Source organism: Coffea arabica, chromosome 3c (genome assembly GCF_036785885.1).
Source record: "Coffea arabica cultivar ET-39 chromosome 3c, Coffea Arabica ET-39 HiFi, whole genome shotgun sequence".
NCBI classification, from domain to species: Eukaryota; Viridiplantae; Streptophyta; class Magnoliopsida; order Gentianales; family Rubiaceae; genus Coffea; species Coffea arabica.
This window is the reverse complement of record NC_092314.1, coordinates 43,435,992-43,452,058: the sequence shown is the minus strand read 5'-3', so window position 1 is coordinate 43,452,058 and position 16,067 is coordinate 43,435,992. Positions and strand designations below refer to the sequence as shown.

Here is a 16,067-nt window from a genome sequence, read left to right as displayed (position 1 = left end):
TTGGTGGTTTTGAGATACTTTAATTGGGATTTGATAGATCTTTTTGTCAGACTCATGATCATGCAATTTTAATCTTCAGTTCTGGCGCTTTATTACCCAAATCATATGCATACAAGTGCTGCAAAAGAATTTGCTAGCTATAGTCCTTCTCATTCATTTCTCCACAAACAGAGCTTTGTTCGCAAGAAATAGTAAGGAAAGTTTTTTTGGGTTGGCAGCAAAGATGGAAAATTGTTAGCACTTTCTTGTACTTTCCTAATTTTGTAAGAAAAAAAGTTAGACATAGGAATTTCAATAACCGTTACTAACTATCACTAAATTCTCAATTTTCTCTTAACAATTTTCTTGGTAAACAAATGTGCTCATATATCAAGAAAAGTATTCAGTACCACAAAATTAAATAGAATATTTGCAATTCCACAAGATGAACAATGACCTTAAGATGAATTCCAGAAGCAAATGTGTATAAGAAGTAAGTTATAACTTATAAAAGAAGTAAATAACCACCAATATGCAAACTAAATTCGTCAAAATGTAGACAAAAGGCCAAGATAGAATCTCATAGCGTTCAAGGAAAGTCTCATATGTTACGACACTAACATAATCAAACATCTACACAGATGTATTATACATTTCCAAGTTTATTAAACCGCACAACTGTATCTAATACACAACACTAACATAATCAAACATCTATACAGATGTATTACATGTTTCCAAGTTTATTGTAAACTACACAACTATATCAAGTATGAACAAGAAAACACAAATATATGACCCAAGATGACTGTATTTGTACCCATATGTACTTATTTCTGGTAGATGATGTTTTGATCGATATATGTTTTCATGCACCAATTCTTCAAGTATTTCTTCATTTCTATGAGGATAAGAAAGGAGGGATGCTCTGCTCATATCTGAAAAAGTTACTTGGATCGACCTCCTGCTTCACATGGGCCAACCTGTAGAAATTTTTCCTAAAATACTTCATGCCCCAGACGCTAGCTTGTGCGAAACTGGTGTTGCCTTCCCTGTTGGCTCCCAAGTCCAAATCTCGATAATTCAGGTACGCACCCCTAGGAAATCTGGAAACAAATGGAGCAATGTATTTGTAAAGCCTTCGGATCCAATCTATGTACCTTTGAGAGTTTGCATTCTCCTCTTCAGTCCAATACACTAAGTGTTGAAATTGATATATGTTTCCAGCTCTGTGTGGATATGGAATTTCAGTATCTGATATCTCAAACATCCTTCCACCAGATGGTGAAAGGATAAGCTGAGCTCTCTCAGCTTCTTCTTCGAAGAATCTTTTCCACAATCCTTCCAATGCAACTTCAGATATGGGCTCAAGTACGTAGTCTGATTTGGCTTTGTAATATGTTTTGGGATATGGAGTGCTGCGTACCAAATCATTCACGGTTGATCCACTTGGAAGACCGGCAAAATAAACGGCAGACTCAATCCAGCTCATCTCTGTGCAGTCTTCTTTGCGCAATCCTAGCTCAGGGAAGCTTTCTTGCATCAGCGGTAGAAGCTTGGCAACTGTTCCCAGGTACAAAGATTGAAACGCTGCTTGAACTGTTAATTTTCCACCGCTCCTCGCCTGTGTAATAAAGATTCTGATGAATAAGTCTCGATCAAGCCTGTACCCAATTTGTTGCCACTGGTGGACAAGCTTGGTTGCATTCTGTTCTAAGGTTCTGTTGACTGTAAAAACTGTAACTGTTGATGGAACGGATACCAATTGGAGTCTGTACGCGAGAATTACTCCAAAACTGGCTCCTCCTCCACCTCTAATGGCCCAGAAAAGATCTTCTCCCATTGATTTTCTATCAAGAATCGCTCCTTCCGCATTCACAATTTTAGCATCAATGACATTGTCAGCAGCCAGGCCATATTTTCGCGTCAATGCGCCTTCTCCTCCCCCACTAATGTGTCCGCCCGATCCTACAGAAGGACACGTACCTGCAGGAAAGCCAAGATTGGGGCTCTTCTCAGCAATTGCATGATAGAGCTCACCAAGACGTACTCCAACTCCAATCCAGGCTGTTTTGCTCTCAGTATCGACGGATATTCCACTCAGATTCCTCATATCGACAATGACAAATGGCTGGAGATAATAGGAAAGATAAGAAAGGCCCTCATAATCATGGCCTCCGGATCTAACTCTGATCTGTAAGCCATTGGATTTTGCACAATTAACAACTAGCTGAACGTGAAAATCGCTCAGTGGCGTAACTATGACCAAGGGCTTTCTTTCCGTCGGAGATATAAATCTTATGTTCTGTATGGAAGATTGCAGAACAGAATTATAGGAAGAGTTTGTTGGTGTATAAATGACTTGGGAGATTGAGTCATTGTTCTGAGAGTGAAGACACTGAAGAAATCTGTCATGAATTTCAGCCCTAGTGCTCCATGGCATTGAGAAAATAAGCACTAATGAACAAAGAAAAATGTATGAAAGTTTGGTGCTCGGAGTAGTCTCCATTATTGGCAAGGTTCTTATGGTTTAACTTCAAGAATTGATGCACTACAATATCCTAAGTGCATGGCTATTTATACTTACAAATTTGATGATAGTTTATACTCCTGCTACGGCATTGACAGTTTTCTATACGTTTCTTTGTTTGTAAGGATTAGAGACAGAAAAAAGAAAAATTCAAGCAATCTAGCAGGCAAGTTGTAGGATGAGGTCAATTGACCTTTCATACCTAAACTCAATTTGAACCAGCGACGAAGCTAGGATCCTGTGGGTACTCGGAGGGGGCATGACCGTCAATTATAGATTTGCTAATAGCGTCAATTTTATGCCTCTTATGTTTGAATTATTGCATTGGATTTATAATGAATATCATATTTGTGTTCTAAATGAATCTATGTAGATTTCTTACATAGAGGAGAAAATTTTATAAATTTAAAGAAAGAATTATAAATCAAAAGGTGAACTTCGTAAGGTTTAATGGGGTGAAAGTCTAGAAACTTTACAAATTGTGGGCAAACAGGCGCTTTTACAAGAATTCGAGAGAGGCAAACAAGTTGCAAAAGCGAAAATAGTGGAAAACTTTAAACCTATTAGACTATTATGAACAATTTTCTAAAACTCGATGGGAGAACAATTGCAATCAATTTGAACTTTCCCAATCATAGTTTCCAATTGTTTAAAACTTAATAGCGTGTGAATTTGGTATTTGACTGTTAGGGAAATTTCATGCCCAAAGAACCAGGAAAATTTTAGATAAAATGACATGAAATGTCTGTAAATACTTGTCTGATGGGAGAAAACTAAAACTACCAAAATCAAGAAACTGAGACGTTGCACCTACCGTTGGAAATTTGGAGGTGGAGGATTTAATGAGTTTGGAATTTGGAGTTTCAAAGGGTTAAAATTCTAATTTTTTAATGAATTTGAAACCATCCTACTATTTAATTTTCTCCCATAAGACAAGTATTTGCAATGATTTAATGAATTTGATTGACGGAGGGGGGGTTTGAAACCTGTCCCTACTAGTTAATTTTTCAAGTTTTCAACCTAAAAAGTTAAGAATATTCGGAAGGGAAACTGTCAAGGACAAGTATTGAGCCCACAAAAAAAAAACCTTTGAAATGTACGTAGCCGAATTGGTTCATGCAAAATTAAATCATGCATGCTTTGGGGGAAAAAAAAAATAAGAAAAAGATCAATTTTGTGTTATAAATGAATCTCTGTAGATTTCTTACATAGCGGAGAAGATTTTATAAATTTAAAGAAAGAATTATAAATAAAAATGCAAACTTTGTAAATTTTAAAGGGGGTGCAAATCAAGAAATTTTGGAAAATTGTGAGGACAGAGGGGCAAATAGGTGCTTTTACCACATATTTTTCTAAAACTTGATGATGGGGGTACCACATGCCACTGATTTGAACTTTCTTAGTCTTTAGCGTATGAGTTTGGTATTAGACTATTAGCGATTGGATACAATAATGACAGAAAGAAAAACAAGGCATTCATACTGTGGTTAAAACCTGAGTGAAATTTGTGCCATGCGTATATACAAGAGGATTTGGATTTCTCATCATAGTTTTTTTTTTTTTTTTTTTTTTTTTTGGAGCCACCATAGAATGGTTTTTTGTTCTTCTTTTTATTGTTTCCTCTTTGTGGGTGTCAAAACACATGCTAATTATTTTTGAGTCAAATTTGTGGAAAAACCAAATAAGTATCTCAATTTGTACTAAATTTCAGCAAATACTTGTCTTATGGGAGGAAATGGAAAGTACCAAACTCAAGAAACCAAGAACCCGTTCCTACCATTGGAAATTTCGAAGTAGATGATCTAATTAATGAGCTTGGAATTTGAAGTTTTTTTACAGCGTTAAAATTCTACTAGTTAATTAATTTGAATGATACTTGGAAGGGAAGCTTTCAAGGACAAGTATTGGGCACCAAAAAGAAAAAAAAAAAAAAAAAAAAAAGACTCTAGATTACCTTTGAAATGTACGTAGTCAAGTCTGCTAATGGAAATTTCAGGTCCATGCATGCATGCACGCATGCATACAGTGGAAATACTCCATTACGCAGCCGTGATTTGATTGGCTGTCTTGGACGTCCACAGCTCTCTCTTTTTTTTTTCTTTTTTTTTTTTTTGATTCATCATTTGCCAAGCACGTTTTAAATTTCGATCAAGATTTTTGTGCAGTTGTATAGTTATTATGAATTTTACACAATCTCATGTATACTATATTCTTTTGTACTGTGTCATATGCATGAATTTTATTCATGTACATCAACTCATTATACGAATACAATCACGTCTATAATTATGCATCAACTCTTAGAAAAAAATTGTATTGATTGTATCAAATACAATAACTGTTAGAAAAAAAATACAATAACTGTACTGATTGTATCAAAATCCAATTTTACCTACCCAAATTCCGTATTTTTCGTGGTAAAAAAATAGGCTAGGTAAGTTGCAACAAAAGGAAAGTTTCATATGTGTATTAAGCGCGTTTATTCGTTTTTATACATGTTTAGTGGGAAAAAAAAACCATTTCTTTTCAAAGAAAAATCGATAGAGGGTGGAGTACAACTTTGGGTCACCCATCAAGATTCAAATCTACATTGTTTTTCTAAGCAGGCATTCCATTTTGAAAGCAAGGAAGAAACATTTCTGCAATTAGAGATAAGGTTTCATTGGAAAACTTTGTTAATGTCTCCTGTATTTTCAAGATTGTGCTATGCAACCCATATATATAAGCAGGCATTCCATTTTGAAAGCTCCTGCTAACTCAAAGTGTGAGAACTCTATGTTGATCTTCATCAGATCTGTAAACTAGGGCAACAGAATAGATTGTAATCAAACTAGGATTCGTCCTTCATCAATAAGAACTATTCAGTTTTCATTTTTAACAGGGTGTGTTCGATAGCGGGGACTCAACAAGACAATATCAGTAGTCAAAACCTCATCGTCTAGGATGATGTCTGTCAGCTCTCGATGATAACATCTAAATTTCATGGCAAGGGATTTAATTTTTCTGAATATCTGAACTGACAATGCTTATATATAAAAAGTAAGCCTAATGTTCCAGGACTTCGATGTTGGATTGCACCAGGGAAATTTGGAACTGATAAAGATTTCCAAAATGTAAAATTAAGGGACAAAATTGCAGCTTACACTTTATATTGTCTGAGAAGAAAAATACCTCAACCACCTCTCAGATGAAGTGACATAAGTTCACGTTATGCTCAGCCATAAACTTGCTGAAAGTTGAATTTATTATCCAATAGGTGTTGAAGTTAAAAAAAAAAAAATGGAGGAAGGGAGATCTGATGAATTCCAGGACACGAGAAATTGCATAAAATTTGATATTCTTAGTCCAACTCGTCAAATATGAACAATAAACAATTACCTTGCTCCATACATATGAAACATCGGCAAATATTTGCCTGACACAGGAAAAAAATTAAAAGTACCAAACTCAAGAAACTAAGGTGTCATACCAAGACTTGGAGAAAATTGAGAGGAAGAGGATGTAATGAGTTTAGATTTTGGAGCTTCAAAATGTTGAAGTTCTAGTGACTAATTTGAATGGTGGGAGGAGGATTTGATACTCGTCCCTACTAGTTTAGGATGATCCATTGAACAGTCCCAGTGGTTAATTTTAACTTCTCTTTGATTCCTTAATTTCAACAAAAACAGCCACATTCAGATAGATGTATAGCCACAGTTTTCCGTGTTTTAACTTGACGAACTGAGAGAATTTAAAACGAAAAGTGTCAAATTAATGCATGCATATTATCCGTAGTTCAAGAGGACAAGCAAGGACAATCGTATTGAATTCTAGAAAAACCTATAAAATTAAAATGCGATGATTATTTGTAACGGAACCTATAAAAAATATCGAAATTACTCTTGTTTAAAAATTAAAATGGTTGAAATGACCAAAATATATAAACATAATACATATGATATACTAACCCCGTATGATTTTATGTTTTACTATATAAACCCCTTATTGTTTAATACTTTACCATATAACTCCCTTATGATTTTCAAAATATATACATAATCTCTCTAAATTAATAAATAATTTTCAACTTTACAATGAGGTATTTTTGACATTTTAGGTGGCTCCATTATGAATTACAAATTCCGTTATTTTGACACTTTAATTCAAATTGTGAGGGGATTAGATATAGCTTTTGAAATCATATGAGGGGGTTATGTATAACTTTTGAAACCATAGGAGGGTTATGCACAAAAGTACTAAATCATAGGGTGGAAAAGTATAATTTGCCCAAAAAATTTATCGAAACTCATGATTGATTAGGTGTACGCTGTGGAGAATGTCCACTGCGACTGTGATTTTATTGACAGATGGAAAAAACCTGGTCTGTGGGTTATTTTGTCAATCAAAAAAGTGACTTGTGCTTCAGCTGGAGTTGAGGTGCCTTAAATCATGTACGACGAAAATATGCAACCTACTCCAAGATGTGGTAAAAATTTTGAATTTGCCAAACTTATTTTTTTCTTTCTCATTTTTACCAATACAATCTTAAGAGTGTTGCTAATTCTGCTTGCTCACTTCTTTTGTTCCTTCCAAAGATTAACTTCCTACCAGTAAAAAAATTCATAGACAAAAGTTTTAAACGTAGATGTAGAGATGCCTTGCTTGCTTCATAAGAGTAGGTACTAGCTTATTTCAAGAGCCGATTTAGTATGGGGACCTAGAGGTACTACGTGCCATAAAATTAGTGTCATGTCCTATTTAATTCAATGAGTTGTATATTGCAAATATCAAACAATGATACACAACCAAGAAAATAAAAATAAAAACATAAAAGAAAGAGCAAAAAGGTCGACTAATCATGCTTATGCATACAGTTTTGATCTTCAATGTTTGGCCTTATGTTCTAAACTGATCCTTAGTGTCAATGTTTCAACCAAATCAAAATAATGCTCAAAATTTCTAATTTCATGCAAATTTTGGGCAGTTTATGGAATTTAATAATTCTACTCCTCAAAATAAATTTGCTGTTGGTCAATAGTTTTGAGTTTGGTGATGCGTTGATATTTTAGTCCTTGATTATTTGTTAAAATTTAATTATCTAACAAAATTTTTTTAACCCCACGAGTGCCTCCGCGGGGGAAGCGGGGTGGGGTGGGGGTAGTTGGGAGCGCGGGGGACGGGGCGGGGGGTGGGGGAGGGGTCCTCCGTCCCAACCCGGCCCCATTGCCACCCTTACTTAATGTTTCAACCAAATCAAAATAATGCTCAAAATTTCTAATTTCGTGCAAATTTTGGGCAGTTTATGGAATTTAATAATTCTAGTCCTCAAAATGAATTTGCTGTTAGTCAATAGTTTTGAGTTTGCATTTTTTACCTCTATTATTCAAAGTTAAAATCATGATGGTTTTCTAAGTTTTAGAGATGTACTAGGAATTGAAGCTAAACTTCTTTTTTCTTTTTAATTCATGCCACTAGTTGCTCATGTCTTTCTTCTCTTTTGCATATATAGTCAGTCTCAACTTGCATAATCTGAACATATTATTTTAGACTATGAGTTTGGTCATTTTTTTCATCTATATTGATTATTTTACACTCATTTGAATATCACTTTAATATATGATCACATGTAAATTAAGTTGATAATCTAATAAAAATTTTCTTTTTTTTTCTGTTTGCATTTCAATAGATTTCAATTTAATATGTATTTTATAGAATTATTTGGATTACTCAATACAATTATCAATATACATGAACATCAAAATAATTTAATATGATCACCTGCAGGAAATTTTAAAATTCCCATGTATATCTTTGATAAATTTGTATTTCTATTTATTTGCATTTTAGCTCTCCAATTTTTATCTAACATTTGGCAAAGAAATTGAAAATTTTAAAATGCATAGTTGAATTCATTCATATGATGTATATATGAATTTGAAGCGTGTGAGACCTACAGAACAGTGTATGAAGAAGCTATTATACAAGACTTATTTTGAAGAGTTGAAGGGTACCCAACTAATTAATACAATTTCTTGTTCCACACGTAATTTGTATAATGACGTCATGGGCATTAGCCGCCTTTGCTGCACTCTGCATTGATCCTTTGATGCTGTGTGAACTTACGTACACTCCTAATAACTAAATTCAACTAATTTAATGCTACAATAATAATTACGTTCAAATGCTGTGTCTGGACCTCTTTTAATTGCAAAAATTGTAAAATTCAAATGCACGATAGTTAGGTCGCAGCTAGGCGAGGTCCGGGGTGGCGGGGGAGGAGTAGAGGGATGAGAAAGAAGGGTAGGAGAGGAAGAGGAAGGAGGAAAGGGGTGGGGAGTGAGAGAGACGGACAAGAGAGGAAGAGGAAGGAGGAATAAAGGGAAGGAGAGAGAGGGAGAGATCGAGAGGGTGGTGGTGATTATTGATTTTTTTTTCATATTCAAAAAAATATCATAATCTTATTTAAAATTTTAAAAATACTCCGATAAACAACTACAATAAATTTTTTTTGTATATACATCGCTATTGTAAGTTTTTTGAAAAACATGTTCAAAAGCAGTTCATTCAAACGGAGCCTACGGTACTGGCTACACATTCAAGAAAACTACTTGGTACCACACAATAGAATATTTTGCAACTCCACGAGATAAACAGTGACATTCAGATGAATTCTACAAGCAAATGCGTGTCTAAGAAGCAAGTCATAGAAGAAGTCAGTAAACCCCAGCTTGCAACAGATGGTGAATAAAATTGTAAAATATAATACGTACACAATTAAAACCCCAAGGAAGTATCTCATAGCATTCAAGGAATCACATATGTTACAACACTAACATAATTAAACATCTAACAAACTTGCATCTTGCCCATATTTCTATATGTTTACTAAGACACATCAACTATAATAAGTATACAAAAGAAAACACTTATGACCCATAGCTGTACTCGTATATATGTACTAATTTCTGATAGATGACTATATGCTATACTAATCCTTCAAGCATTTCTCCATTTCTATGAGGATGAGAAAGGAGGGACGCTCTGCTCATATCTGAAAAAGTTACTTGGATCAACCTCCTGCTTCACATGGGCCAACCTATAGAAATTGTTCTTAAAATACTTCATACCCCAGATACTAGCTTGTGCAAAACTTGTGTTGCCTTCCCTGTTGGCTCCCAAGTCCAAGTCTCTATAATTCAGGTATGCAGCTCTGGGAGATTTAGTAACAAATGGAGTCACGTATTTGTAAACCCTTCTGACCCAATCTATGTACCTTTGAGAATTTGCATTGTTCTCTTCAGTCCAGGAAGAGATGTGCTGAATCTGGTATATGTTTCCAGCTCTGTGTGGATACGGAGTTTCAGAGTCTGAAATCTCAAACATCCTTCCACCAGATGGTGAAAGGATAAGCATACCTGCCTCAGCCCCTTCTTCGAAGAGTCTTTTCCACAATCCTTCCAACGCAACTTCAGAGATGGGCTCGACTACGTAGTCTGATTTGTTTTTGTAATAATTTTTGGGATATGGAGTGCTGCGTACCAAATCATTCACCGTTGATCCAGTTGGAAGACCAGCGAAATAAAGAGCAGACTCAATCCAGCTCAACTCCGTGCAGTCTTCTCTGCGTAATCCTAGCTCAGGGAAGCTTTCTTGCATCAGTGGGAGAAGTTTGGCAACTGTTCCGAGGTACAAAGATTGAAATCCAACTTGAACTGTTAAGTTTCCACCCTGACCGCTCCTTGCCTGTGTTATCAAGAGTCTGATGAATAAGTCTCGATCAAGCTGGTATCCAATTTGTTGCCATCGGTGGACAAGCTTGGTTGCATTCTGTTCTAAATTTCTGTTGACTGTAAAAACAGTAACTATCGATGGAACGGATACCAATTGGAGTCTGTACTCTAGAATTACTCCAAAACTGGCTCCTCCTCCACCTCTAATAGCCCAGAAAAGATCCTCTCCCATTGATTTTCTATCAAGAATTGCTCCATCCGCATTCACAATTTTAGCATCAATGACATTGTCAGCAGCTAGGCCATATTTTCGCGTCAATGTGCCTTCTCCTCCCCCACTAATGTGTCCACCAGCTCCTACGGTAGGACACGTCCCTGCAGGAAAGCCAAGATTGGGGCTCTTCTCAGCAATCGCGTGATAGAGTTCGCCAAGACGTACTCCAACTCCAATCCAGGCCGTTTTACTCTCGGTATCGATGGATATTCCACTCAGGTTCCTCATGTCAACAATAACAAATGGCTGGTGATAATAGGAAATCGAAGAAAGGCCCTCATAATCATGACCTCCGGATCTAACTCTGATCTGAAAGCCATTGGATTTCGCACAAATAACAGCTGACTGAACGTGAAAATCATTCAGTGGCGTTACAATGACTAAGGGCTTTCTTTCCATGGGAGATATAAATCTTATGTTCTGTATGGAAGATTGCAGAACAGAATTATAGGAGGAGTTTGTTGGTGTATAAATGACTTGGGAGATTGAGTCATTGTTCCGAGAATGAAGACACTGAAGAAATCTATCATGAATTTGAGCCCTAGTGCTCCATGGCATTGAGAAAATAAGCACTAATGAACAAAGAAATATGTATGAAATTTTGGTGCTCGGAGTAGTCTCCATTCTTGGCAAGGTTCTTATGGTTTAACTTCAAGAATTGATGCACTACAATATTCTAAGTGCATGGCTATTTATACATTACAATTTGACGATAGCAATCTATTAGGCAAGTTGAAGGATGAGATCAATTGACTTTTCATACCTAAATTCAATTTGGACTAGCGAACAAGTCAGGATCCAGCTGGTAATTTAGGGGGACAATTGTCAATTATAGACTTGTTGATGGTCTTATAGACTTGTCTTCGTCATTGTATACCCCTTATGTTTAAATTATGGGTTAAATACAGAATATCCCTTTGACCTTCTGTGATGCCGGTAACCATCTTTTGTTAATTTTTTATTTTCCTTTTATTTTATTATTCTCCTTTTTCCTCCGCTACCACACAACTACCATTGCTACACCACCACCTCTCTCTCTCTCCCTCCTTTTCCCTTTCTCTTTCTCTCCCCCCTCCCTCCTCCTGTCCCCCTCGCTTCTTCTCTTCCTCTTTTCCCTCCCTCCCTCCTCCTCTCCCCCTCTTCGCACCTCTCCTGTCCTACCTTTTTTGCTCCTCCTCCTTTCATACTAATTTGTCACAATCTCTAGGATCTGAACAAAGAGCATGTAACTGAGCAGTTCATACAATTGTCGTCACGCTATCTTTTGTAGTATTTGGTATAATCCTTCCTATTGTTTAAGTTCTAAAGGCTCTATTTTGATTGATGGATGACTTGAAGTCATGAATAAGTATTGATTATTTGGCAATTTTGTAGTTAGTATAGAGCAATATATGTGACAATGGAGAAATGAGTTGTTAATGAAGAAATAATTTCATCGAGAAGAAGGGAAGAGAGGGGGAAGGATGGAAAAGGTGGGAGAGGAGAGTGGGAAAGAGGAGGAGTGGAGGGGGAGGAAAAATAGTGATTTTTAAAAATTTTAAAAGTGTTTCAAAAGTTTTAAAATTGATAAAAACACCTATAATAGTTAAATCAATGGAATTTGAGTATCAAAAATAAAAGGAAAAAGTGAAAAGGAAAGAAAATTATTAAAAAAAAAAAATACATAGGTTACAGGTGAAATTCCATATCAGTTTAAAACATGAGAAGATTATGTGGATATTTTGATGGGTTTTGACTTTGAAATTTCACAACATGAATATTCTACTAAGTAATTTGAATGGTACTGGGAGAAGAATTTCAAACCCGTCCCTACTAATTAATTTTCGAGATTTTAGCTTAAATAATTAAGAGAGTATTTGGAAGGGAAACTTTCAAGGATAAGTCTTCCCACCCCACCCCCCCCCCCCCGCTCCGCGGGGCGGCGTAAAAACAAAGACTCTAGAATACCTTTGTAATGTACGCGGCTAGGTTGGTCCAGGCCGCCGGGAGTTTGTCTTAGATCAGCGGCCGCCGTGGTTGGGTACGTGCACGCAAGCAGTGGAAAAGTTCCACTTCACGGCTGTCATTTGATTGACTGCCGGCGATGTCAACAGCATCTCTTTTCTTTATTCATCATTTGTCAAGCCTTTTTTCTGCTGTATATTATGTTTTATTATACGTATGAATTTTGTTCATGTACATCAATTCAATATATAAATACTTTTGAATTAAATATTTTAATCTTATTAATTGTAATAAAATCCAACCATACCCGTCCAAATCCCATAGTTTTCATAATAGAAAATGCTATTGGTAAGTTGTAACAGAAGGAAATTTTCATGTGTACGTATTGAGCGCGTTCATTGGTTTTTATACATGTTTGCCTAAATACGTCCGAAATCTTTGGGTATTTAGATTTAAGGTTTCATTGTAAAACTTTGTTAATGTCTCCTGCATTTTCAACATTATGGCATTCCATGGACCAAAACAAAGAAAACCAGAGGAAGAAAAAGGTGATACCATTGAACTGGTTTTTCATATTCTTCGCTGCCATAGGAAACCAAAGTGATACCATTGCACTACTACTACCAACTTTGTTGTAAGCTGTACAAGAAAAACTACAAAGGAAAAAATGTCAATCCCCTAAGAAGTTTAAAAGAGACACAAGCCAAGTCGTAGCTTTCAGCTGTCATCTTCTCCTCTCCCATTTTCTCTCCACTCTCCAAAGTCTCTAGTTTCTTTTTTCCAATCTCACCCCTATCTTCTCCTCCTCCTTTAATCACAAGGATTTTCATGGCCTACAAATTCATTCACAAACTCTATCTTTCTAATCAATCTCTACCTTCTTTTGTTTTTTTTTTCACTTCACTTTTGTCTCTTGAAGTTTTTTTTCTCTTTCTTTCTATATATGAAGTTTTTTTTTTCTGGTTTGAACTTTTCTTTTGTTTGTTTTTATATGATGCATTTTTCCTTTTTTTTTTTTACATATAATGCATTTTTTTGGCCTTTTTTTTTTTGAAGATTTTCTTTGAATTGTGATGATTTTGTTTGAAGTTTCCTTCACTTGGTGGCTAGAAGAGATTACACTGGTGAATTTTCACAGGGCAAATTTGATAGGGTGTTAATTGTTGGTTATTTTATTGTTAATTTTCCCCTTTATCCTTGCCAAATATTGTTTTAATTATTAATATTTACTTATATTTGGTATTGGACTCAATTTCAGGAAGTGAAACAGAAAACTACAAAAATGAGGGACTTTTTGGAGATAATTGGGATTTCAAACAACCGGGCCCACATGGTGCTACAAAGAGATTGCATTTCCTTTGCTGATTAGGAGATTGGAGTCCTACGGGCAATAGGAAACTAAAAGCAAGGAATTCGGTAGAGCCCCACTTTTGGTTTGATTCTCAATTTCAGCGGGGGACTACAGGGATAAGAAGCTTTAGTCATTGTTGGCTTTAAAAAGGAGACAAACGTACAGAGAACTCTTATCAATCAATAGTTTTAGTTTAGGCTTTTAGCATAGTTTTAGATTTCTTTTCTTAGCTCTTTCGCATGGTTGTTCTCCATTAATGGAGGACTAATCTCTTAATTCTAGTCAAGGGGACAACTGAAGGCTTGGTTCAACAATTACTGTAAGATCGAAATTATTATAATCGCTTCCTCATTTATTGGTATTTATGTATTTCCTGTTTTTAATTGTTTTAGTCCTTGTGTATGATTGATTAGTGCGCAATAATTAATTATTCATATAGGCTATTTTGCTAAATAGAGGTAATTGAATCCGTAATTGTTCGTTATCTCTATCTTAGTAGCAACTGGCGTAATTGGATTTATGTTAGGGGAGCATACGATCTAACTTAAACAAACCCTCGTAGCGTGTTTGTTAGTTAGGATTGGGCCTTTCTAATTATTAATGCAATCTAGAAATTAAATCTACGGTCGTACCTAGGGTTGTTTTTGGGTTAGAGAAATAGTTAACGGTCGTACCTTAACTATCGAAAAATTAAGGAAAGGTTGGTTGTTTATCGCGTGCATGACAACTATAACTAATCTATTAATAAATGTGGAATTATCTGTGAATCAATGATCAGTGCCTGAACCATTTCTGAAGTGTACCCTTGGCTAGAGTTTTCCCTTAATTATTTCTCTTAATCAATTATTTTCTGCAGTTAATTTATTTAGTTTGCATTTAATCCAAAACCCCCCATACTTTGAACTCTAGAAGAAACGAATTATCCCCAGTCCCTGTGGATTCGACCCTACTCATCGCTATATACAAAATCTGTATTTTTCTCGAGTAGGTATTTATTATTGTACAGGTTCGGCACTTGTCAAAATTCCACTTTACCCCCCTGTGGTTTAGCATTTTTTCACATAACCCCCCTATGGTTTCAAAAGCTATACATAACCCCTTTATGGTTTGGATTAAAATGTCAAAGTAACGGAAGTAGTCACTCGTAACGGCGTCACCTAAAATGTCAAAAATACCCTTATGTAAGGTTGAAATTTATGTATTAACCAAGGGGGGTTATGTGTATATTTTGAAAATCATAAGGGGGTTATATGATAAAGTATTAAACCATAAGGGGGTTATATGGTAAAATATAAAAATTATAGGGGGTTAATGTGTCATGTATTTATAAGGGTAATTTCGACATTTTTAGAAATTCCGTTACGAGTGACTATTTCCGTTACTTTGACACTTTAATCCAAACCATGAGGGGATTATGTATAGCTTTTGAAACCATAGTGGGGTTATGTAAAAAAAGGGTAAACCACAGGGGGGTAAAATGTAATTTACCCATTTTCACAAGATTACTTTATTTTTAAGTTTTTCCACTTGATGGCTAGATGAAATTACAGTGATGAATGTTCACAAGGTTACTTTATTTATTTAATTTTTTCATGTTCTGGAGAAATTTTTGTTTTTTGGGAAAAGATTGCTTAAAATTAATGTGTCCAAAATTGTTAAATTTACTTGTTAACTTTGGGTGATGAGGATGAAGTGAAAGAAATTAGGAATTTGAGATCATCTATCACCGCAAGAGTTCAATTACTGGCCCGAGTTTAAAAACATTGATGTAAGTTCACGTTATGCTTAGCCAAAAACTTGTTGAAAGCAATTCCACAAACTTATTTATAACTTACTTCTTATCCACATTTGCTTCTGGAATTCATCATAAGGTCATTGTTTATCTTGTGAAATTGCAAAATATTATATTTTTGTGGTACTGAATACTTTTCTTGGTATACGCAACCAGTACCGTAATCGATTTCAAAACCTCAAGCACCTCTTAGATTTATATATACATTAGGTTGTGCACATATATGCAAAACTTAGGTTCCGTTTGATAAAACTAAATCTGAATTCTGAAGTCTGAAATCTGAAATCTGAATACTGAAACAATTAATTTGCTGAATTTTAAGCACTGAAAAAAAATATATAAATGTCTGAATTTTAATGATAAACCTATTTATATTGTTTGATAAACATTTATAACTGAATATTTAATAAGTTAAATTTGACAAATTTACCCTTATATCTTTTCAGATTCAGCACTTTTTTATGTTATCAAACAAACCCTTAGTGCTT

At 35.3% G+C, this 16,067-nt stretch overlaps 2 protein-coding genes across 2 annotated transcripts; both read right to left on the bottom strand.

The window, feature by feature from the left end:
- Nucleotides 1-523: 523 nt before the first annotated feature.
- Nucleotides 524-2,509, bottom strand: LOC113736028 (tetrahydroberberine oxidase-like). Its single transcript, XM_027262984.2, has one exon. The coding sequence runs from the start codon at nt 2,486-2,488 to the stop codon at nt 881-883; it is 1,608 nt and encodes a 535-aa protein (XP_027118785.2). The 5' UTR covers nt 2,489-2,509; the 3' UTR covers nt 524-880.
- Nucleotides 2,510-9,262: 6,753 nt separating this feature from the next.
- LOC113735165 (tetrahydroberberine oxidase-like) lies at nt 9,263-11,145 on the bottom strand. The gene has a single exon (XM_027262134.2). It carries the CDS (start codon nt 11,114-11,116, stop codon nt 9,503-9,505), a length of 1,614 nt encoding a protein of 537 aa, XP_027117935.1. The 5' UTR covers nt 11,117-11,145; the 3' UTR covers nt 9,263-9,502.
- Between the last annotated feature and the right edge of the window lie 4,922 nt (nt 11,146-16,067).